At 34.9% G+C, this 27,080-nt stretch overlaps 2 protein-coding genes across 13 annotated transcripts in view; one reads left to right on the forward strand and one right to left on the reverse strand.

The window, feature by feature from the left end:
* The window catches only part of LOC116428670 (uncharacterized), a 340,086-nt gene that overhangs the window by 216,279 nt on the left and 96,727 nt on the right, over positions 1–27,080 (reverse strand). The gene's annotated exons all lie outside the window — the stretch shown is intronic.
* Positions 2,227–6,448, forward strand: LOC116428672 (acetyl-CoA acetyltransferase, cytosolic-like). Its single transcript, XM_031980627.2, has 8 exons — positions 2,227–2,394; positions 2,854–2,975; positions 4,106–4,218; positions 4,371–4,570; positions 4,690–4,919; positions 4,997–5,185; positions 5,986–6,148; positions 6,217–6,448. The coding sequence occupies exons 1-8, from the start codon at positions 2,346–2,348 to the stop codon at positions 6,333–6,335; spliced, it is 1,185 nt and encodes a 394-aa protein (XP_031836487.1). The 5' UTR covers positions 2,227–2,345; the 3' UTR covers positions 6,336–6,448.

Genomic DNA, 27,080 nt, shown 5'->3' on the forward strand with positions numbered 1-27,080 from the left:
AATCTAACCATAGCTATCTATTTCTGACGAAAGTATTTCTACAAAGTACGAGTACACGAATGTTTTATAATGTCTGCAATTTTAGTTAAAATTATTCTGATTATATTCGGCAGAATAATTTCTTAATTAGTCTTCTTATCGTGTCCTCTAAGTAAGACGCAAGTAATTTTCTTTGTAACTGCTAACTCCAGAGTACTTGAAAGTAATACTTGTAAAATAAGCGAAGCGAGAAGTTAGGCGGTGTTTTATTTCTGTTTGAAAGAAGCAAGGCTTTTAACCTCTTAACTACGGAACGTCTAGATAAGAACCTGCAACAATGTATGTGTCTGTTCTAAATTTTCTTTTCAAAGAGGTGAACCCGAAGTTGGAAAGATCAGATCAGATTAACAATTAAAAGGGATTACTGCGGTTCTAAATTTTCATTCGGGGAAACGAACGCGAGGAAAGGTCGGGTCAACAATTGTAATGGATTGTCGACCTACAAAAAGGAATAGCGGCGTAAAACCACGAAAATATACAGATAAAAATCACACAGTCACTTACGGAAGTCTGAATACAATATTCTCGCGATTAGTATTACCCGCAAATCGGGACTGTAACCGGGCACTAATCATGCAGTGATGTTGATTCGAAGTCGAGCTAAAATCCTAGCCGAGTTCCTCTGTTTGTCGTCTGTAGAGAATGACACCGCGAATAAAAGAGCGAAACATCCGATGTTCGGAACGATTAAAACAAACAGATGGATGAGGAGATATTAATGCAACGTTAAACTTTTTTTTCACTTTTATTGACTGAAATTTTTATTAAATGAATTGCGAGGTTTTTCTGATTAAAACGAGATCAAGCGATATATTTTCTCGATTTACTCGATTTATTTTCATTGTTGTTGGTTGTAAACTTGTATTTATTTTTAGGGAAATTAATTCAGGTAATTTAGAATTCAACATTTTATATTTGTTTTATTTAGTATTATTATAATAAGATTTAATTTTTATAACCTTTTAATGTGTCGTACTTTTTAAAACAATTTCCAACGTTCTATAACAAATTTGTATTGTCATCTCTAGCATGACGTACGAGTGCAAATGGTTAATAAATTACAATAATCTATTTTTTTCTAGTAAATTCTGACTTAAAGCATGCCATATTTCTTTTGGTCTCATTTACAAAAAAAAAAACTTATAAAAAATTTTCATAATCGTGAGAATTCTGTATACTGCTAAGTTTTAAGTACATTGCGTTACTCGCGTGAACCAAACCGGCCTGTGGTTCAAAAGTGAAGAGGTGCAAGGGGATTCAGCCGCACGCTCCACCTCAGTTCGCGGGTCGGCCAGTAACAAAGACGTGCCGAAACTAATTCCGCCATTACTATCGGGCCAAGCGCCACGAGTGGACGTGTCCTCTTGCCCCTCAACACTTTTAAGCCACTGGCTGGCTTGGCTCACGTCATTAACGCACTGTATTTACCACCAGAGCAAGGAAACCCGTCAAAATGACAATAACTGATTTAAAATTTCTTGTTTTACGTGCGTTGCTGCAACAGTTTCGGGAAAAATGAGAAAAATCATAAGTTTGAATTAATGATTTTATTGGTTTTCAAAACATTCTCCTCAATATTTTACATTGTTTCGCGTCAACATTTTTTAAATTTCAGCACATCAATCGAAACTGTTCTAGGAAATATAACCCGACACATGTAATTGTATACATTTCGTTCGAAACTTGTACTCCAGAGTATCACCGCACTATTTATATAGCTCTAAACAGATATTCGTGTCACTAATCAGGAACCCACGCGATGCGGAAGTGTAAAATTAGAATCTTATCTAATCATGTGATAAGTAAAGAATGTTCATAAAAATTGTTATACTTCATGTGTTCTTTCTATTTGCACCAGTGAAGCAGAAAATATCTTGGTACTGGTTTGTTCTGTCCCCGGTACTTATAGAAATACGTTCTATCTTCACCACTTATGCAGATACATCTGAATGAAGTCTAGGTTAGGTCTAGCATAGATCTTCTATTTTTTTTTCGTTTTCCTTGTTAGCTCTACTTGCGCAATGGCAGAAGCTCAGTGAGTCATGGGTAAGTGGTAGGGACAGAACAAACCAGTACCAAAGTCTTTTCTCCCGCTCTACCTTGCCCCTTCCGCTACCCCATTCCTCATCAGCGGACATCCGCCAAGGCCAAAGTACTTGAGTAGAAAAATAACTCCAAGGAGAGGGTAACTGTATTCCCCTCAATTTGCTCGTGCTGGCTACACTGCTGATGTTATATAAGCCCGTGGTGACAGTCTTTGTTCAGTTGTTCTTAAGTTTGGATGTAATTTGTAACACGATTTCAATATGAGTTCAAGTGAAGTTGTGATTGTATCGGCAGCTCGAACACCCATAGGTCATTTTGTATCTTATATAGTAAATTGTTCTGTTGAGTGAAAATAATTACATTCATTCCATGACATACTACTAACTCATCTTAAATAACATCATATAAGCAATCAAATTTTCAATTTAAAATACACACTCTGTTAAACTTAACAGGCTTGATATGCACTGACAATCAGTAAAATTTGAATATCTTTTACTAATGAAGGAGTTGTAAATTTAGAAATTTTATTTTTGTAGATGTAGGAATATTTATTCATATAGACTTTATAAAAGAGGTTCAGAAGAGCCTGATGGCACTTTCACTTACTCAACAGTAAACTGTAACTAAGAGAAACTTGTTAAATTCTAATCACAATGTACTACTATTACATTTAGTCTTCTACTCTTTCAAATTAATAGTTATTTAAAAACCATATTTAATAATCAATCGTTATTTTCAATTTCTTTAAACTATAATTTGTAATAGGATCATTTTGTGGATCCTTATCATCGTTGAAAGCATCCGACTTAGGAGCTGCCGTCATTAAAGAAACTCTAGCAAGAGCTAATGTTAATCCCAACGAAGTTTCTGAAGTCATTTTTGGGGAGGTAAGCTCATAGTTTATTATTCAGCAAAGCAATGTATTGAAATCATAGCATACAGTAGATAGCTTAATAACACAATATCGTGTTTTTCATATAATCCGTAGAACAGAAAAAGTGCATAATTAAAAAAATTCACTGTAATTATTTACAACACTGATTCCTCACCGATTTGGATCATCCTGAAATATGTTGTGGGGGATTTGATTCTGAGCAACTTTTGGTAATTATTATAAGAAGCCGAGCCGTTAGAGGTAAACTACGGTTAAACCGTCGCTACGTGTTTTCTCTAATAGGCAATTGTTTTTATACATTGCCTTTCGTATGTCCCAAAATTGTAAATAGTACGACAGATGATTGACCTCGCGAGCGAGTGTGAAAGGGCGACAGCGAGAGTGCGAAAGTCACCTACATGTGAGTAGGCGACAGGTGACTGCCCTGAAGAGTGAATTCAAAGTAGGGACAATGATAAGGTGGAATGACCGCGGAGTTTGTATGCGTAGGAATGTGCGTGCGACTGATAATAACTTATATTTGCGGAATAACTTGCGGGAGATCGAGTATAGAACCAAAGTCAGTCAGCTTAGAGTTAAAGTTAGAGTTAGAGTTAGAGAGAGAGGAGGGAGGGAAGGAGGCAGTAGTGAAGTACATTAGATAAACCGCGTTGCACTACATACTTCTTCAATAATGCCTACATTATTTACATTACTAATATCTCACCACTTTAATGACATTGACCTTGGAATGACCTTGAAATATGTTGTCAAGGTCATCATTTTGAGCAACTTTCCCCTATACATATTACCGCAGTGTAACACTGAGCACTGCTTCAAAAGTTATCGAGTACTAAAGTTTCGTATTATACTAGAAATTTTTGTCCTCTCGATGTATCCCTACACGTATTATAAGGAACATAACCTCAATAAAAGGCAGTGAAGACGAACACTTCTAGTACAATACGAACCTTTAATGTTTCATAACTTCTGAATCACTACACACTGCTACACTGCGGTGGTATATGTAGAGAAAAGTTATTTAGAATGATCATTTTGATAACATATTTAAATCGGCAAGGCATCAGTGTTATAAATGCTTTGTGTACGATTTTATAATGCATGCAAACTACGGTATTTCAGGTATTACTTGCTGGGCAAGGTCAGAATCCAGCAAGGCAAGCAGCTATCAAAGCTGGCATTCCTATATCTGTTCCTGCTCATTTAGTTAATATGCTATGTGCATCTGGTTTAAGGTAAATATTGAATATTGTTTGTGTATGCTAACACATATTGTAAAAAGTTTGCAGTGTCAATGTTGCTCTTATCACAGCTGATCTTCCAAATTTAAATTTGTTTGCACACTGGTATTTAATATATCTTTTACAAGGAAAACATGTGTTTTTAGAGCAGTTATAAGTGGTTATTTATCCGTAAAAGCTGGTGAAAGCCAAATAGTTGTAAGTGGTGGTCAAGAAAGCATGAGTCAAGCTCCACATACGGTATACCTTAGGAACGGTGTTAAAACGGGGGATTGCAACTTGTCAGATTCTTTAATTTCAGATGGCTTAACAGATGTATTCCATGGTATTCATATGGGAGTAACAGGTACAAGAACCACATTGTACACACTCTTCTGATTCATATACATTTATTATTCATGTAAATCCCTGTAACATTAAATGCATGTACACGTGTGTATCTAATATGTATCATATCATTTACAGCGGAAAATATTGCTAAAGACTATAAAATAAGCAGGGAAGAACAAGATGAATACGCAGCTAAATCTCAGCAAAAAGCACAAGTAGCAATAAATGCAGGATATTTCAATAAAGAAATGATCCCTGTAACAGTGCCCAGTGCAAAAGGACCTATTATAGTATCTAAAGATGAATATCCTAGGCCTGGAATAACTACTGAAATACTTAAAGAGTTAAAACCAGCCTTTACAAAGGTATAAGCTTTCCTTTCTTTTTAAATAAATTGAGCTATTTAATAATATAGTAACTCTTGAAATTTTTGCACAATTAGACTGATGGTACTGTCACTGTTGGCAATTCTTCTGGCATGAATGATGGAGCAGCAGCAGTAATACTTATGTCAGCAGCAACTGCAGCGAAAAGAGGACTGACTCCATTAGGCACAATAGTTGCAGTGGCTCAAGCAGGAGTGGAACCCAGAGTTATGGGCACAGGTCCTATTCCAGCAGTAGAGTTACTGGTTAGTACTATCCACCTTTTTCAAGCACAGTAGCCGCCTACGTTTTAAAAGTGCAAAGGGACAAGGAGAATCGGCAGCACGATCCACTTCGGTTCTTCGAGGAAACATAGAAACTGAGCCTCTACGTTCCTGGAATACGATAAACACAAAAAGCCGCTCTCGCGCCGAAGTGGAATCCGACGTTAATATTTGTACATCTCACTTTGTCCCATTTCGTGTCACTTGCGTTCCTCGTTACGCGACTCGGCCAATAACAAGGACATCTCCCCTAACCTGTGTGTACTTCTAACTCTCAGGTCACTACGCTCAGAAGAGTCCAGTAGATATAGTGCAGCACCGACGAATTGGCAGATTACCCACAAGCTGAAAAGTTAGAGGGGCAGGGGGTGCTTCCACTCACAATGTTCGGACCGCCTTGGGTTTCGACGGGTGGCTGGTATTGGCTGCGCAACAGTAACAAAGGATGGAAGCGGGGCTGAATGCGACGGAGTAAGATGTAACGATAGAGAACGAAGTTGACGGCACTATGAACTTTGGTCTCTCTTGTTACATCTCACTCCGTCGCATTCAATCCCGCTTCCGTCCTTTGTTACTGCCTCCCAGCCAATAAGAACTACGCGTCGAAACCGGAAGTAGCCTGAACATTCTGAGTGGAAGAGTCCTCCTGCCCCTCTGACTTTTCAGCTTGTGGGTAGTTTACAACTCTTCGGAACTGCACTATACAATAATTTTACCGATATGTATAAACAATTCATAATTTCAAGATTATGCTATAATATATTGGTAAATAAATATTTCAGTTGAAAAAAGCAAATTGGAAAAAGGAAGAGGTGGATTTATATGAATTAAATGAAGCTTTTGCATCACAAGCAATCTCATGTGTCAGAACTCTTGGTTTGGACCCCTCTAAAGTTAATACGCTTGGAGGAGCTATTGCTTTAGGTCATCCAATTGGTGCATCAGGTAAATAAAATATATTAATAAACAGATTGTATTAACATATTTACTGTATCTAAAATATCATTTCTCAGGCTCTAGGGTTTTAGTAACTTTATTATACGCCTTGGAAAGAACTGGAGGCAAAAAAGGTGTTGCAGCTTTATGTGCTGGTGGTGGACTGGGAATTGCTATAGCTGTTGAAAGGAAATAATGAATACTTAAGTTAATTAGAAGTACTTGTGCTGCAAAGGTTGAAGTTTGCTAGTGCTTAATCTCTTTACCAATAAATGATTTCCACCTTCAATTTTAAAAAAATGGTAAAAACTGCATTTGTAATTCTGTACACAATATTACATTGATTTATATTTACTGTATAAAAATATACTCCGAAAATTATAAACATGAAGATTTCAAGTTCATTTAAACTAATAATCGGGATAAATGGACTCCCGTATTGCGAAAATTGTAGTTCAATAGCTAAAATAGAAAGAAGAGAAGGAGCATTTTATGAGAAGCCTACACAGAATATAAAATACTTGATTGCTGTTTGTTTATTTACTAATTTATAGCAATGGACATCCTTTAAACATCCTTTGAACAATCTCTTATAATTGGAAAACACAACACATCTACTATATGATATAAATATATGACGATAATTTGTTTTATCTATAGAAGACTATTTCAATATGTATGATATATGGAACAAAATTAATATTATTTGTTATATTACTGAAGGAAAATATTAATTGTTCGCGTATTCGTACTATATTGACTGACCACTTTGGTGCCTAGTATTTTCATTAGATTTTAGTTCACTATGAAATACGATTCTTTCTGGTTTAGTCTTTTAGTCTTAAAACTGGGGCACCATTATGTATCATAGATAACATCTCAGGAGCCTTGTTCTTTTTGGTACATGAGTATACATAAGTTCGTATATTTCTTTATAATAAAGCTCCGAAATGAATCTATACTCACAAGAAAAGGTATAAAATTTAATATGCTATCCTATTTCTATAAAATTTGATATACGTGAAAGAACAATGTACTTTCTGTTTAAACTTCTTTCGCTATCCCCTTATCGTTTTCAAGATAATCCATAGGAAAGAAAAATTCGCATCTTTTTCAAGAGGTGGTGTCACCCCTTCAAAGTGAAACTCGGCATAAAAAAATTGAAATGTATTGGACTTGACTTATTCTACTTATAAGCAAAGTTTTATAATTTTTTGAATTTTCAGGTTCAATACCTTTCCTTGTCAGTGAAGCCAGGAAAAGTCTTTTTTCCCACTCTACCCCTTCTATTATCCCATTCCTCATCAGCGGACATCCGCCAAGGCCGAAGTACCAAAGTAAAAAAAGTAACAGTAAGGAGAGAGTATTCCCCTCAATTTCTCCGATCTGGCCACACTGCGTTTACGTGAGAGTCGTTTCTCGTGCAGGTGTAATTACAAACTCACTCGCATAAGACTGATTGTTTGTTCATAGCTCATTCATCTATTTTATTTTCAACAGAATCATGGTTCGGAGCACACAGTTCGCATAATGCGTCAATAACTTCCATACAATACATCCCGTACATTCTCTATGCATTCTCCACCATCAGACTAAAAGCCCGTAAAACACATAAGTACATTTTTTGTCCTCGACCACTTACTGATTGCTGTGTGCATATTTACAACATGCGTCATATAATTCAAGCAAAATAGAATAGAAAACGTACTTTCGTTATTCGGTTGCATTTTTTATACAGGGTGTTCCATAAAATGTGTAAACAACTCGTTTCTACTTTTATATTACAGCTGTTTTTTGTGATGCAACAATTCTTTCGACGGACGGAAATAATTTAATTAGTTTCATTACATCGTTTATAAATATTTAAAGCGTACCTGTAATTTTCAAGTGGAAATGGGAATGAACCATAACCAAGAAATAACATATATGAACTTAATGAATGAACATGCTTAATATTAGAATGCAACTGAGGCAAGTAATTCTTTATTAATAAAATTTTTATTGCACTTATGACGTGTAGCTTAATAATAATTAATGTTTATATCAATGTTTAAGTACTGTGGCATAGTTATTGGCACATTTACTACTCAAGACGTTTACAAAAATTTCGTTCAAATGTATTGACAGGCATCAAAGCAATAATTTGACTCAATTTTGATGCTTTAGGATTCTGTACCGAGAGTTTCAATTAGCCTTAAATAAAAAGAAATTGATCGGCTTCTTTCTCCATAACCGATTAACAAGTGTATCCTACGTTTACTTCTTAACCCCTTATGAATCGAATTAATTTGCAAAAACTCGTTGAAATTAGTAAGTTAATAAATTTTTGTATCACAACATATTAGCATTTTACAAAGAAAGACAATTTTGTAATCATTTTCAAACGATCTTCATTTTTACGAAGGTAGAAAATTTTGAATTGTGTTGTAAAATCCATTACTTTCATAGTGGAATGATAAATTTCTCTATTTCTTCTCGCGATGAAATTCATCACGTTAGCCAATTGGACTAATGGACAACTTTTCTCGGTGCGCAACATTACATATAAACTTCAAGTCAACCATTAGTCATATTTCCACTTGATTACTAATATAAAATTGTTATTCAATGTTTCCGAAGAAAAGCTTTTCATTTATATAGAAGAATTTTCATTAAATTATAATCTTAAATTTAAAAAAAATTTAAATAAAACATAGTAAAGTTTAATATAGTCCCTCGTAAAGTCTCTCGTGAAGCAGTGAAATAAGTCGAATAGTCGATTTATAAACAACAGAGTATACTCAAAAAACAAAAACGTAACCATGCATACACGGAAATGGTCCTTACGGGGTTAAATACATACTGAACTCCTTGCACTCCAGATTTCCGAAGCAGAGCCATTTAAAATTTGTCATTGCAAACTGTAAAATTTTGTCATTAAATATATTATAATATTTATATCTATAATCGATAGAAAACGGTAAAGTACATTTACGATTTTTCTTTCCATGCGCGTATCATTTATTTATATGTTAATATGTTGTTTATATTAAAATTACTTCAAGTTCTTGGTAATATCAGTGAGAAAAAGCTTCAAGTGAAAAACGTTAAATGCAACGTTGAATAAAGTATACGATATACTGTACTAGCGGATATCACCGCCACAAGGTTCATGTAGAATGATGTCTCACCACATTTTAGTTGACCTTCTAGACCATTTTTGGACAAACAATTTTCAGATAAAAGAAGCTTCTGGTGTTATTTCAAATCCATTCTACACAAAACATCCATTGACAGTTGTGAATGACGCTGAAATATTTCGTGAACGAATCGAATAAAGTTTCCAGCAAATCCGAGTAACAGTGGAACATGTGAAGAAAGTAAGGTGGACAATAGTAAGACATCTGCAGCCTGGCGAACATGTATCAGACCATTTCGAGCATGTTTCGTGAAAGTAAATGGATAAGTTCATTGAAAATCGAACTGGCTATAACTCGAAAGTAGAAGGAACCTAAGTTTACGCAGGCTATTACTTAGTTTGACTCTATGTAAATTGTATAGGTGGCATAAAATATGGCCTAAGTCTTTGTAATCGTGATTATGCTTAGAATTAGAATAATCAATAATACAAACACGAATAAGGAGATAGTTATGTAGGTTATAGTGTCTGGGCCTAAATCTTAAGTGAGGTTTCCAAAGCAAAATAACAGAAAAGTATATAATTTCAAAGTCAAATAGCATATATGTTTATACAAACCTAATTTGATTCTTATATGTTACAAGACGTCTTCAATATTTTCGAAAAAAGCTATGGATGAAGTCATTCACTGCATTATAATAGAATTATGTCAGCAGGAAGAGATACCAATCATTCAGATTTTCACAAGTAACGCGTACACGGGACGAGTTACGAGAAACGAAACATTTTAATACCTCTATCAGTATAAAATAACGACGCCGTTCGAGGTTAGTATAACGGTTTAAAATAATTTGAACTTTACTTCTGTGTAACAAAAAAAAAATACTTTATTGTTTTATTCTGATTTTTAAAAAATTATTTGATCATTTTATTTATATTTTTAAAAACATTGTATTATTTTATTTTTATTTTAAAATGCTATTTGATTACTTTATTTTTTTTCCAAATGCTATTTTATTATTTCATTTTTATTTAAAAAAATTACTGTATTATTGTATTTTTGTCTTAAAAAATGTATCTTTTTTTAAATAAATTTCTTCTGGAATATTATTTTCAAGGTTATTTAAAGGTCACGAATGGTTTTATAAACCTTCAAGCGAATTCTAATACAAAGCATGCGCGACAGACGGCAGGCGTTTAACCGTGACCGATACCAGGGAGGGCGGAACTTTTTACTGGCGTACATCTCCGGTGCGTATCCTAGCGTCAATATATATACCATCACAACGATATATGCTCGACGCCTGAAGGCACGAATAACATATAATACATCGAACGAACTTTCAGGACGTCTGTAGACGCCAACAATAGCGAAAGGGTTAAATGGCACCGTGTATTTTTAACTTTACATCGATGTAACTGGTATCAAGGCAAGTTCAATGACTCAGGTATACTGTGACCTTAAAACGAACGCTCTACGTAGAAAACGAAAAAATATAACCAATTGTATAATTACTTATCAACTGTTCCTTTGATAAGAGTAGTTGGGATTTCCGACTCACCTGCAACAGAAAACAAAAATAATATTGATAGGCTTCCGTAGGAAACAGATTAGTAGGATAATTATAAATAATTCTAGATTGTAATATGTTTTATATGTACTATAATTTACAATGACGTTAGACGTTTAGCAATACTTAACTATCTATTTATTTGATATGTTTGTTGCAACTTAATTCATTTAAGTTTTAAAATAGTCATTTGAATAAGTTGGAGAATCTGTGACGTAACAACTTTGATATAGTTGAACATCCTGTAAATCTATTTAATTTGTACAGCAAAATAAATTAAGCTAGAAGAGGATAAAATTTTTTGCTAATACACTTTACAATATGAAACTGAACATTTTTGTTAGAAACATAAAATGAGTCGGCAGCACTGTTCTTCGTTTAAATGTTTAAGCGAGACAATTGGAACGATTTTAAAACCCGCTAATTTCACATGTAGGTCAACCGGAACTACGGCCCGAATGGGTATTCCAGATTACTAGAACCGGGTCGCGCAAGGTCACATGACAATTAGTAGATCATTACTTTGTCATTAATTGCTTTCGAAGTCAAATATTTCTGGTGAAAATTTCAAAAGTTCGTATATATTTCTTGCAAAACTGTTTAACTCCTTGCCCTATAATTTATTTCTCAACTGTGACCGATACAATAACTTTGTTATTAATAATCAATTGAAAACAGAGACAAATTCTATGCATCCTCTGTGTTCATTTTTACTGTGAAATTCTGTTTAAAATCTTCGCCACAAGTCTTGCACGTTGTTGTAGGGCAAAGGGTTAATAGTGGGTTTTTAAATATAAAATATATAATATGATATCCAATAAAGAAAAAGCTCATTACATAATGTCAATATAACAATCTCAATGAAATATTTAATAAGTAAAAACCTAATCTCAAATACTTTTAAAGATCGTTTTTACGGCGCATTCATGGGAAAGTGAACATAAAAGATAATAATTTGAGTGTTCTCGGTAACTTAATTTTTTCTATATTTCGAATACGAAAAAGCATGAATAAAATACAGTATTTCAGTAATCTTTTTATAAGTGTAGTTGCACGACTATGTACCATAATTATCTATGTTTAACACTGTTTCTACCGAAGACGTAAAGAGACACCTTTTGAAATTTTAACTCAAAATTATCTTCTCAATTTAAACATTTCTTCTTAATTAAGTTTCAGACATTTCCTACAGTTAATTTTATAATCGTTACAAGAAAAGCCGAAAAGCCAATTCAGAATATAGGAATAATTTTGGAAAATAATTTTAAGTTGAAAATTCACAAGGTGTCTTTCGACACCTACGGTAGAAATAGTGTTAAACTTTCAATTCCCAAAATCTAAATGAACGAACATTAATACCTCTTGGAACAATAGAATAAACTGTACAATAAATTCCCGTAAACTAGTGTTAAGTTCATTTTCCAAACACATCAAATCAACAATTATAATAGCTACTTTAAACCCGCTTCAAAAACAAACCTCTCAAACGTACAATTTTGTCCATGGAAAACCGTGTCGCACAACATTTTGTAACGAAACGGAACACTCGTAAAACGTCTTCGTGAAATACGGTCTACAAAATATACCGTGAAGAGGTAACACAATATTCAAAATTATTTATTTTTCATTTATGAATCGATAAATTATGCCCGCTCATTCCAAAACAAGGTAAAGAAAAGGTGAGAGCAGTGGTTTATGACGACATTAATGTCTTTCAGGTGGCCAGATGAGAAGAGGTGTAGTAGTCGGGAGGGAAAGAGAAAGAGAAGGAGAAGGGGCGGCTAGGAAGTGGAAACAGTAGGGGAGAGAACCGAGGGTTGAGCGAGACGCAAAGTCAAGAACACTCGAGCATTCTAGGATTCGCACCCTCCGCGCGCCGTGGAAGCTGCACTGATCGAGCAAAAGTAATTCCGGCGTGACTGCACGGCGCGGCGTTGCATCGCACGGCAAATGGAGTAGGCAATTCATTAGGACAAGCCGCGTTTGTGGAATTCTGACTCAATCCGTCGTTATCCTCCCATTTCCGCGGTAAAGACGTCACAGCTATCTTAAGCCACAATACGATTTCTCTCCCTTTTACGCTTCCGGTTCGATTAAAGCCAATGGAAATTGCTTCCGCGGTTTAATTGATTCCCCTTCTTCACGCCCCGATAAGCAATTACCAACCGAAAAAAGACGTTCGATTTAGGAGAAGCTTTTCAGAGTCAACCGTAAATACTGTTTGTTGTTCGCTAATTACGTAACCCTTCCCCCACGAGTGGTACACATGGGTACCATGAACGTTTGAAATTACTGGATAGCTAAGAAACGTCTAGAGAAAGCAAATTGTACCTCACGAGGATCTTTGATTATGACTGACAGCTGTAAGGGCTAATCACCTGTCAATACATGGATTTTGGCTGACTAGTGCGCAGCCGTCAGTTATTCTAGTGGCATTGTGTAGTTCGTAAAATACATATTCAGGGACGATAGGGTTAACGAGACTTGACCTCAGATGTTAAAGTAACGTTATAAACATTAAAATAAAAAAACAATTACCTCAAGAATCGTATTTTGGTAAAATTGCATAGGTTTTTACAGAAACATTCGATCCGTATATTTTTATACTTCATTGTACAATTTCATACTAGCCCCACAATTTAAGCAGTCCCCTTTATGCCCTCAACTCTTTCGTCCCAAATGGTACGCATAAGTATATACCACGAACATTTGAAATTACCAGGAAGCTAGAAAATGCCTTAAAGAAAAAAGGAAATTATACTACACGGAGATCTTTACTTATGGCTGACAGCTTAAGTGCTAATCAACTGTTAGTACATGTATTTTAACTGATTAGTGCGCAACCGTCAGTTTTTTTTCACAAAATTCATATTTTAAAGAAATATATACTCAGAGACGAAAAGGTTAAGTCGTTATTAGAGGTTGGAGGATGCCAAGTCGAATACGATTAAACTAATAAAAGAATAATCATTTTGCGACCTTAACAAATACGAAGATATTGCTTTTGTGCTGAATAATAATCGGAAATGTTTCAGTTTTGAAAATAGAATCGGTGTTCTTTTTTTTTCGCGGACCCTCCGATACCGTGTAACCGATATGGGATCGAAAGATTAATAGTAGAAACGGGTTTTTCGAGATTCAGTAACATTTCGCTTTTCTTTCGTTCTTTTGGAGTCGCTTTGCATTTCCGTGAGAAAAGAACTTCGCAAACCAATGTCCCGTTATGCAAATTGCAAAGCACACGGCCAGGTAATACGTGTGTACCAAATGTTAGAAAGTTTTTTGCTAATTCTATACTTCGTGTAGAAGTATTCAAGATATTCTGATGGGATGTAGACGACGCTTTTCGAAACTGATTTGAAGGAAAATCGAAAATTCAATATTTTTTGGTAAGATATAGACGACTACCAGATGGGTCAAAATGACCCATTTCTAATTTCTTCTAGTCTTAAGTTCTTAAAGTCTCAATAAATGCATTCCTGGAGTTTCTATAGAGAAATTTCAAAAATCAATTTAATTGCTCGGTAGTTTTAGTGTTAAAACTAATTTCAATAGAAACCGAAAATTCAATAATTTGTTTATGAAATATAATCACTTTCCGAAACTGACTTCTAGAGAGAAGTTATTCCATTTCATGAATTGATGCATTATCTAAAGTTTAATATTCAATATCAAACTTTATAATTTTACGACTGAATCTACTCTTAAGTGCAAGAAGTTGAATAATAATTGTGTAATTGTAAAATGTGAAGCGAAATTCCATGACTTCCCGTGATTCTTCAGTTGTCACAATAATACTCTAGGTTCTCGTTCATGGAAACAAAGCGAAACGTTGCTCGCAGTATTAGTGCGAAACAATCGAATACGGTAAGCGGAGTTGGGATTAATTCGCTCTATATCTTTCGCAAATGACTATTTCGGCCGGAATAGCACTACATTCACGTCTCCATCATTGTATACAACCATTCACGTTAAATTTCCGCATTCGCATTCAAATTTGTTACATACTGACGTTATTATAGGTATATTAACACATTGCGTATCGGAAACGAAAAATCTCGCCTTTATATAAATGCCTATGTACCTTTGTAACTTTACCCACTACCACTCCATTTAAAAAAATATTAACTTTGATTAAAACTGATTATTCGTTTATCCCTTTGCACTCGAAGCTTTTTCTCACTGCAATTATCAGCAACTCGAAGTGATTTTAATAGAAACTGCATATTAACATATAAATAAATGATACGCGCTTGAAAAGAAAAGTAATAGATGTATTTTACTGTTTTTTATCAATTATAGATATAAATTTTATAATATATTTAATGACAAAATTTTACAGTTTGCAATGATAAATTTTAAATGGTTCTTCTCTGGAACCCCCGAGTGCAAAGGCTTAAAATTTATGAAATAACAATAAGATATTTGAATATTTTGCATATAGTGAAAGAATTAACTGGTACGCAATGTGTTAATACATTGGCTACCATGGTACTCACCAGTGATGCTCTCAATAAAAACCATCTAGTGTGATAACATATGTTTTATAATCATAACATTTAATCAGAAAAACAGAAGAACATTGATTATTGGAAAAATACATAGATGGCATTAACAGGAAGAATTCGGAAAAGCGGCGTGGTTGCAAACGTATTAAAGTATTTGGTAAGTTTTATTCTAGCAAAAAGAGATATGATTTCTTTTGAAAAGTATTTTATACGTAAAAATGATAACAAATCTATTCGGCAATAATGAAATATATAGTAATATGCAATATGACATATACTATTTAAATTTCAATGATCAAATATCAATTAAAAATTATACCAGTATAGACAAAAGTTAAGTAAACAATATCTACCACAATAAACAAAACTGTTATTACGGTTTAATAATTTTGTGCTTCAATAATTGCTTAAACCGATACATGAATAACCAAGAACAACAATGGTTGTATCCAGTCAATAATATGTTAACATACTCTTCTATAATATCGTCTCAGGCTCGCGATAAAAATTTTAAGAATTCGACTTTAAATTTTATTCACATTATTATGAATATGAACTAAAAATTACTTTGCTATTATCAATCGTTAACCTTCGAAATGAAGGTAGACATGGAATAAGCATGGACAAAGTAGCTTTATGAAGTACAATTCTAAAAGAAATTATAGTTCTAGGGGTTAACCATTAAGTACGTGCGGCCTGACAGACTTCTATGTAAAATATCGTGAATTTTGCAACCAGTGAAATGTTTGTTATATACTTGATACTACTTCTATGCAAAGATATTTAAATAAGTAAAAACAAATAAATGCAATAGATTTTCTTATTAGTTCTCACAAACGAGAATATTTAACATTAATCGCTGATTTTCAGACTTTAATTTAAAAAAAACTAGTGTATAATGTACAAATTAGTCATATTATTAGAGAGAAGTCTAAAAATACAGCAACTAACGACGCAACTAATTTTAATGAAATATTTGATTAACCTATACTTTTCATACTTAAAGGTTAAATTCACGTCTATACTTAAAGGTTAATAACAGGTTTGAAACGTATACTTTTATATTCTAAAGATCGTATAATTTCAATGTATCTAGGCAATATATCATGTGAACGCGTATCTACTTTCATACCTATTTACCATAAAGAAAGAAGAAATCGTTCGTATTCACACAATTCCACAACGATATCCTGCGAAATTATAGTTCACAATACTAAACAGGTTCGTCTGAAAACGCAGACGCGTGATCCAATCTCCGTCGAAAGGTGTACATTATTTCAACAGTTCATCTCGTAATTCATTCCAAGTGAAATTATCCTCTGGCTTAGTGCTCGGCGAGCCTCTTTCAACGAATACGATAATCAGTCATTGATCGCCTACGTAGGATGGTCGATAGCAAGGTATGCACTTGGACCGACGAAGGATGAGGGAAGCTCACTTGGCCCTCCGTTCATTGACTTCCACCTTATATATTTCGTTTTCTTTCTTTTCTTTTTTGATCGTGTTGGTGCAAGTGGCGTTTTAAAGGGTCCCCGAAACCGATGTTCCCGGTATCGGCAGATGTTCGAGACGCGCTTTTATTTGCGAGGAAATATTGTACCAAGACGAAGGCGCGCTGCGTGGAGGAAACTAAACGTGCGTGGGAGACGCGACGTCTGACCCGTTACAATCCTGTGTCAGGTCCCGATAAAAAAAACACGCGTTATCGGCAGGTACGTCAACATAACTAACGTACCTTCTACCGGTGAAAGCACGTAAGGTCCGCGCGTGGATCCGATATTCAGCCTCGTAAAAAGATTCGTAGAATTTCTTCTTGCTTTCCGTCGCCGTGGACTCCTCGGACGTTTACACGCGGTTCAACGTCTTATTTCTTATACCGTATCGGCTGGATTACGTAATACAAGCTACGCCGAACAAAAGGATAATCCCGTAAGGAGGGTATGCACGGAGTAAAACAATTTTGATGGGACGTTATGTTCAAAGTTGCATTCGAAATGTGCTGTTTAAGAATCATAAAGAGGGGAATTGTTGCTGACGTGTTTATGTCATTGTTAACTGCATATGCAGGTACCTACGTTCATTGTTCTCCGCATCCACGGAAACACCGTATGTTCACACCTAACAAGGCACTCGATTGGAACGAGCGATTTTCTTCGGAATTCTGGAGAGAGGTAGGTTGTAAGAGCAGGTTGTAATAATTGTTCAACTATTAATTCTGAATGAATTTAGGAGAAAAAAGCTGATGTGAAATGTTCTTGAATTTATAAAATATTAATACTGAAATTAGTAATATTAATAAGTGACGATAATTAACATAATTAATAACATTGTAATCACTAATATTAACTAAGTAACAATATTAACTAATGCATCACCAAGTAAAATATTGAATTAAAGTAGCTTTGTTTCTTAATTTATGTTTTCGTACTTGATAGTTTCAAAGAATATCGTCCATGCATCATCGAAGAAGGTAAAATATTTCTAGTGAAAAACTTTCGAGTGCAAAGGATTAACAATTATTAACGTAATTAATATCATTGTAATTACTAATATTAATAATCATTAATATAATTAATAACATAGTTATATTGGTATTTACTTAACACTAGGTTTACAGAACACGTCAATTTTATGTACATTGAATTTTATAAACATTACTTGCTAAACGTTTATGTCGGTTTTGATTAATGCAATTACGCGAATATGTATCCTAATTTTTAAATATTTAATTTCCAAGATCTAAACAAACGAACATCCATTTCTTTAGGAACAACAGACTAAACCATACAACAAACATCCGTGAACCTAGTGTTAATTCATGAAAATGTCACGAAAGCTTTTTACCCTCGAGAACTGAAAGTACTAGTTAGATCACTATTATTCTGAGCTGCTCCTATGTAACAGATATGTATTAAGTGGGAAAGACTAAATAACTTTTAGGAAAGATGTCTACGAATTTTTCAAATAAGCAACGCAGAAATCTCCGTTTGGCTTGTTACGTGGAACAAGTTGTGTCATATACTATTTTTTACAATTTTCATATGAAAATTTACGACAAACAATATTTCTAAGTATCATTTTGTTACGTGTGCTTAATTATTCTTGCATTAGCTTGAAAATTAGTGTGCTACTTATCGAGACATTAGAATATATAATATAAATTTCGAACTAAGAAATTTACAAATATCCCTACCTTACACAAAACGAGTTACGGGAACAAAACCTCACGCCACATTATATAACGTACACCCGTTATTTCACAGTTTTCCATTATTACTATTCATTTATCCTTAACTAGTTGATGAAGATTAATTTACCCTTAACCAAAACGATGAATTCTGTATGTTTTCAGATAAACACGTAATTCTTTTTCATTCTGCTTTGGTTTCTTGTTGAAATATGTCTTGGGTGATACGTTTCATTATTTGATTTTCTTACGCGCAAAATGAGTGATTTCTTAAACTAAATTCCACAGTTAACAGGTTAGTACAAATATTTTCAAAGGAATGCAAAACGAAATACCCATTCATGTACATATATACACATCCAGGCATTGATTTTGCCAGATTTTCTTGCGTCGAAATGATATCACACCTACGAAAGACGGCACTGGTGCATAGTGTAATTCATATAATTAAACTACGAAGGTTTCTTTAGATTAAAAATCGGGGGACGAAAGCGCGGGATACCCGCAAAGTCCACTGAAACTCATATTCTCAGAAAGAGATGGAAAATTATTCAAGCCGCGAGTTGTTTTTCGCCCGAAAACACGCAGCAACATTAAACAAGAAAAATATGTACGACCATCTTGGCACACGTAACTAAATACTTGAGAATTAAACCGGAGTCTCGAGTAGCCCTGTATTTGCCTCCGACTCGAGTTCCGCGCGTCTCGGGATTGGCTCGTTGTGGTCGAACAATATTCCGAGACAATTTCCTTGGAATGTACAATATTCCCGCGATTAGTACCCGAAAATCGAGACTGTAGCCGGGCACTAATCGTGCAGTGGTGTTGGTTCGAAGTCGAAATAAAATCCGAAATGAGCTCCTGTGTTTGTCCTACGTAGAGAAGGAATGAGCAAGACGCCCGACTTTCGGAACGATCAAACAGATGCATTGCACACAACAGATGAATGTTGAACTTTTTTATTTTTCACTCTTACTAACTGAAACTTTTACCAATTGAATTGTAAGGTTTTTCTGATCAAAACGAGACCAAACAGGATATATTTTGGAACACATTTACTTATCTAATAAATTACAATAATCTATTTTCTTTTAGTAGATTGTGACGTAATATTTGGTATTGTTTTAATAAGAAGAATCTTATAAATGCGTCAGTAAAAATTCCATTTTAAAAAGTTTTCGTAATTACAATAACATTGTCTCACCGATATCTACCACCACTGAACAGCGTATTATATTACAACTGCCCGATCGTCGAACTTTGGAGCTTGCAGAGGGGACTCGCCCCTCAGTGGTGGGGATGACCACCGGGCACTAATCCTGCAGATCGGACCGTGTATAAATCGCGACAATACCGTAGTTGGATAGTTGGATAACGGGTATATACGCGAGTGCATCTAACAACGAGCAAAGGAAGAAACAGAGCTCTCGTGAAATGCTTTTGTAAACTCCTAAACCATCCGTAACACCTTTCCCTCTTTCAGCTAGGATTCGATATCAGACTCGCACGGGAAAGATGACGAGATCGTGCAATAACCGCAACCACCGCTGCGAGACGGTATTTCTAAGGACGTTTTTACGCGAGAAATTTCACAAACGAAACCAATTTCCCGTGCCCTGCCCGCGATATTCGGTATTCCCGGGTTTCTGTCTCCGGTAGGTACCTCTCAGCGATAGATTTTATGACAAACATATCAGACGGAACCGCTGGGAACCGACTGTAATAGAATCGCCGTCCAAGCAAATCGATTTCTTATCACGGATTAAGGAATCTACATTCTACCTTATATTGAGGATTTACAAGTGGGGACAATTCTCGGGGCGAGTATTTCGAAACTCCCGAAGAAGTAAACTGGATGTACACCGTAGTGAAAAATTTCAATGATTTTCTTTACAATGACGTAAATTCAAGATAGTAAGACCCATGTTTGTATATATTTCCTTATATTAATGTTATTGTAGATTGTTGTACCTCCATATGGGAATTGCTAAGAAGGTATTCCCTTTACAGAATGGTTCAGATATTCAGTATATAGAATTTTTATAGCATGAGTAGCTCAGAATAATAGTGGTCTATTATTTTTGAGTTCCCGAGAAACACATGTTTTCGTGACATGTTCTTGGATTAAGAACTTGCCCTGTGATTTATTTTTCGACTGAACTTGATAAAACAACTTTATTGTTTGTTGTTAATGATTTAGTAGAAAAAGAAAAATATTTAATACTTATTCTGTGTCTACGTTTACTACAAATGTTAAAGACTATTGACAGGCAAGTAATATTTAATTTATTATAAGGCAAGCAGTTAATTAAATGTTACACCGTTATTAATAATAGTAATGATTATTAATGTTAGTATTTAATATTACTAAAATCTAATAATACTAATATTGTAATGTAAAACTACTAATGTTAATTATTATTAATTATGAATATTAGTCATTGTAATATTGGTATTTAATTAGTGTAAATACGTTTTCCAAAAGTTTTTTTCTCGAGAACTCGGAAATACTAATTGTACCGCTATGATCTCAGCCACTTAGATATCGGAGGACCGCTCAAACAGCCGAAAATCAAATGAATTAAAGTAACCATTTACACGTTTGCTGTTTAACCGTTAGTACTGGCTACTACAGCAACTGCATTACAGGTAAATGAAAGAAAATAACGATTCGTGCGGGTTTTCTGCTGACAAATTAAATGCAATCAAAACAGCGTATACAGCATTGCTGCTAATTTCCTTTAAGTGGAAACCATTTCACCAGCAAACATGCTTATAGTAGCTACATAATCTTTTTGTGTTACTTTCTCTATTTTATTTTTACAAAGCATTTGTTAACGAAATTATGGAGTGGAGTTTAAATTCTCGACTCCGCGTACATAACAGAAGTTTGCGTTTGCAACTAAAAATACGAAATACTACATTTTATACACACTATGTAATTTCAATGGATTTACTTCTCGTTAAAATGATACTCATAAGAAACTTTATTTCTGCCACGAATGTTTCGTCAATATATTTGTAATTTTTTAAGAAACACAAATAAAATACATTCAATGTATGCTTTCATAGGTGTAACTGTAGATGATTAAGTGAAAATAAAATAAGTAAGGTAATAATGAAAAATGAACGTATATGCCAGCTGGCATACACTAATTTAATTTTTCTATCTGTAAAAATTTCTCAAATTTGTTTATTTTGATGACCCTAATTTTTAGTATTAACTTTGATATTTCCCTATTCTTATCTAAAGAAGAATGAATTCCCCTAATACATTTTCCGTCGAAGTCCGAAGTTACAATGGTTGAAACTTCAGTTTACGTCGCTTTAAACTATAAACACACCTATTTGCAATTTGCATGTTCTGTTTGCTTTTCCTGTATTATGTTCTCCAAATATGTAATAATTTATAATTCACCGTTTAGTTCTATTCGATAAAGAAATGCACAAACGAAATCGCGTGTTAGTAAAATGTTGAATATCTTAACGTAAATCCTGAGTTACGTATCGTTAAAGTAAGTTCCAGTTTGAATCCATTCTCCGTTAAAGCTGATGACGAACTTATAAGATTGAAAGGATGCTGGAAAGATTTGTCACAGTCAATAGAGGATTTTCAGTTAGTTTCGAGTTACAGACGTCTTTAGGAAGACGTGGGTCGCCCCAGTTATAAAACAGTCGACCTCTCAGGTCATGCGGTGGATTTTTCCAAGCACGATGGAAGTCCTGGAAAAGTCACCCTTGGCGCGGTGGTGGAACTGTACTGGTTCCCTTTCACAGAAGGTGCACTCAGGACGCAAGGGAAGAGTGGTGGATGGGCCAGAGGTCACATTTTTAGAATTCTTTGGTTAGATAAATTTAACGTTCAGCTTAGGAAACATCGGATAGGTTTTAGCATTCCGTTCAGGAAAGGACCTCGATTTTCTCGCTCCGATTTTAACGGGTCACGTTTACCTCAGAATACGTCAAAAGCTGTGAGCTCTAATTTTGAATATGTTAACGTTAACTACCAAACTAAAGCCTGAAAGACTCCACAGATCCTTTTCGTTAAATGATAATATATATTATAAAATAGTATTATATAATATAAAATAATTATAATCATATTGATATAGTATTATTATTATAAATAATAGAAATATAATGTTTGTAGCACCATTTATTTTAACATACATAGTCCATAGTAAATGTACGACTATCTAAGAAAAAAGGATTAAGACGCGTTGAAATTCACCTTGGCATTAAAGGGTTGCAATAATTCAGTTTAAATAGAATAATGTCAAATGACTGGCACATGCTCATTTAATTTTGAAGATTATAAGTTTAATAATTGATGATCCAGATACGCGTAATCCGCGTAAACGTTCACAAAGTAATATTTATAAGATTCAATATACGTCAAATTGACGCGTTCCGTAAACCTAGTGTTAAGCGCGCGAATCCTGCGGGACTGTTACCCTCTGCGGACTTTTCTTGGTACCATTCTTTCTAACGACCCTGCTCGTAGCAAATTTTCTTGCACAAGATTTCTCCATTACAGAGTTCAGAGCAAACTTTAGCCCGTGTAAGACACAGTAGTTAGTCACTGTAAACTTGCAAGATGACTGTCCATCAAATATATTATAAAAGATCATTAGCTAACATTTTTGCTTCAGGGCAATTTCAGATTTAACACGTTCGCGACCATGGCCGCATTTGGCATACTCTGAATGTGGACTGTGCCTTTTCTGCAATTGTTTCACGTGATATGTTATTCATATAATTTTTAAACATTTAAAACGTACTAAATAAACTAAACCAAGCATTATAGAGAAGTGTTATATATGTTTGACATTTTGATATAACAAAGCTACAACAAGGTATACCATACGCTTAATATATATTAATATCGTCATAACAAAGGTAACCAACAGTGTCTTACATATGTGACGCGTGGTCGCGATCGTATTAAGTAAAAATATTCAAGAATACTGTACAGTGCAGCTGTCACATCTTGGCCGAGCACCGAAAAGCTAAAACTGCACAGGGGCAAATAAAGACGTCCACTCGCGGCGTTCCGCGCGGTAGTTATAGCAACAGTGACGCCTCAGTTCCGGCACGTCTTTGTTATTGGCCAAGTCGCGCAGCGAAGAAGGTAAGCGAAGGGAAATGCGATGAAGTGAGATGTACGAACATTGGCGTCGGATTTCGTTTCGGCGCGGCGCACAGTGCGGTCATCTGAGGACAAAACCCAAAAGGTGGACTATTCACATTAAAAAAATTGAAGGTTACCAATTTGTTGCTAAGTAATCCCGGCTATACAAAATGATTTTTATTTCAGAAATTAATGAATAAAAGATTGCCCTACAAACATTCCGGATTTCCCACGTATTCATATCTTTACCCTGTGTTCATTGTTAAATATATTTATACAGATTTTTAACCATGGAAAACATTCTCCGAAACATGTAGATCTGACTTCACATAATTTTGAGCAAATAAATTCTGTTTCTCTATTTATAGAACATTGGAATCGACATGCAAAATATACATTGTCATTTAAAAAACTTCGTAATATCACTGTAATGTAAAAAAAGTATAATCACCATATGCTTAACTCTACACCATACAACTTTTATCTAAAGCATTTTGTTCTATCATTTAGACTTTTCAAGTTATTGAGTTTTGACCAAAAAACGGGCGTTTCACCACACAGTGTGATAGCTCCTACTGTGTTTCCTGGAAAGACCGAGGTACAGTGCGTTACTGACATGATCCCAGCCGGCTTATAGTTTAAAAGTGAAGACGGGCACAGGGAGACGTCCATTCGCGGCGCTAGGCCCGATAGTAATGGCGGAATTAGTTTCGGTACGTCTTTGTTACTGGCCGAGCCGCGAGCTGAGGTGAAGCGTACGGCTGAGTCCCCTTGCCTCTCTTCACTTTTAAACCACAGGCCGGCTTGGCTCACCTGAGTAACGCACTGTAGATGTGTACGATGTTTGCACGACGTTTAGAGAACTGTTTCCATTAATACTAAAACTACCAGATGGGCCAAAATGACCCATTCCTAAATTCGACTCTTACAGTTACAGAAAGGCTAGTAGATGCTTGTCTGAGAAGTGTCCAAAGAAATTGATTTAACAGTACGTGACCTGAATTATAAATCAATTGAAATCTCAATAAATGCACTCTTGGAGTTTCTATAGAAAAATTAGAAAAGTCGATTTGTCTGCTCGGTAGCACAAGTGTTAATTTCCAAATGAACCAGGGGTAATATTAACAGGTGTATGCGAATTAATTAAGAATCCAGGATGACTTCCTTGCCTTTCGTTTAGTTAGCCGTTGACAACGCTGTAAAGAGAATCTGATTCTTTTCATTTTAACCAAATAATACCTAATACGAAACATTGGAACCGACGGCTCCTTACAAAATTGAAACGAATATTTCAATCGTAAAATCGAATTTAACTCCTACCCCAGAGAGCAGGGGTTGAATGATACGTGTGATTTTAATGATACGTATATACTTCCTACATTCACGTTCGGCGGAAAAGAGCAACGTTTGCTACAAAGCTCAAAAGAACGTTCATCTCACCCGACGACCGCTTTTGAACTCGGCTGAAGTCGTCGAATACTCGGCAACATCGGATAAGGCGTATAAAGCTGGACTCGCAGCGACAGAGATGAAAAACGAATTAGCGGATGAAAGATATGGCCGGATCGAAATTCGGAAACGTATGCGGTCGACAAAACGGTCTAAAAGCGTTCGTAGGTAATACGTATATACGGTAGTGCAAGGCGGAGGTCGGCGTGAATCGATATATCGACACGGGCCATTTTTCTCGCATCTATAAATAGCTGGACGACGGACACTAGGTTCCTAGATTACGTATGTAGTCGGGACTCGTACATATACATGTGCCCACTGGATAGATTAGAACGTTCCAACTGGCATCTGATTTACGATCGCGAATACGACTTCCCACGCATCCAGTTTGATACCGGTATTTAAGCTTCATTCACATAAGCATGTGCCAACTCATGTGTCGCGCCGACTGGCGTCTCGTCGTACATTAATATTCGAGGAGTGAATTGGCTGAACTTCATTCACCTTTATCGACTTTGCCAAGATCGTTGTACTCACTCTGCGTTACTCAGGAATTGATTTGTGAAAGGAACGCGGGTCTAATGGTCAGGTTTTACTTGTAAACGTGTCATTTTTTATTCTAATTTGCTATCCACCAATTTAATAAAATTGCGTGTCACCAATAAAACTATGAAAAAAAGGTAGTAAGAAACCACTATTATCTTTGCTTCGACCTGGGCATCATTTTATAAGCAACGAAGAGTACTGGGTTTATTATTTGGCTGCTTTAAACGAACTTTGTGATTCGTGTAGGACAATTATATTAGGTTAGAAAGGAAGTAGTCATGGAATTTCTAAATGAAGATTATACAAAAATTTCTCTTCGCTGAATTAAGCTTCATTAATCCTGTTACAGTTCTCAATTGATCTACGCATTTGAGATATTATTAAAATAAGTAAGACGCATAGTCATTGCTAAGAAAATAAAAACGCGATTGGGTCAAAAAGGACCCGAAAAATATAACACGGTTGAGCTATGTGTTGGGTATTTTATTTGGAAGCTTTCCATTGTCTTTTAGGATACTTATTTGTAATATTTATACGTACGTTATAATATAAACGCCATATTGAAGAGTAAAATGACAAGACCTTTAGCCAATCTAATACGTTGTATTTGTGTGTATGTATAAACTAAAAATAGAATATGCAATGGTTGGGTGTAGAACTTCGTGTTTGACGAAGTAAGTGACCCGCATGATCATTACATGTTATTTCTATGTGTACCAAGCATTAGAGACTACCTTAACGTGTATGTTCAGACAGAAGATAAAAGATCGGCTGAACTCAACAGAAACACCTCTCGAGGCCCGATATCGTATTGCGACTTGACTCCCTTCTTTCTGTTCCATGGAGAAATTTCGAGGTGTAAACCGGATTTTTTACTTATTTTGCACAGCAACAGAGCTTCGCATGCAAACCAGTGGTTATCCATTTTCAGCGATATACAGGATGTGGCAAAAATAAGTAATTTCCAGCAAAAAGAATAATTGAATAGTTTATTTGCGAAGTGGCTTAAAAAAGAACCGTTTAAAAATAAAAAGATAATCTAGAATTGTAATTATCAGAACTATTATTGAACCTAATATTTCTTAATGTATGCAACAAAATAAACATTTTATAACAAAAAATAAAAATGTAGGCTATATAATGAACGTAAATCATAAAGATAAGTGAATATGAATTGCACTTTCAAATTAATATTTATAAGAATAATTTCTCAACGAAAATAAATGTTTACTCTGGTGTATTAAATCTTGTGATTTTTTAAGTTACTTGTCATAAATATAATTAAGATAAAAAGAAACATTAGTACAGACACTTTGTATGTACCTATTTCTACTGTAAGCAGTTAAATAATTGGTTATAAAGTATAGATGAACAAGTTAGACGATACATTCTTTTTATTGGAAACAGAAACAGAAAGAAAGGTAAAAA

This window comes from Nomia melanderi, chromosome 10, assembly GCF_051020985.1.
Source record: "Nomia melanderi isolate GNS246 chromosome 10, iyNomMela1, whole genome shotgun sequence".
Classification (NCBI taxonomy): Eukaryota; Metazoa; Arthropoda; class Insecta; order Hymenoptera; family Halictidae; genus Nomia; species Nomia melanderi.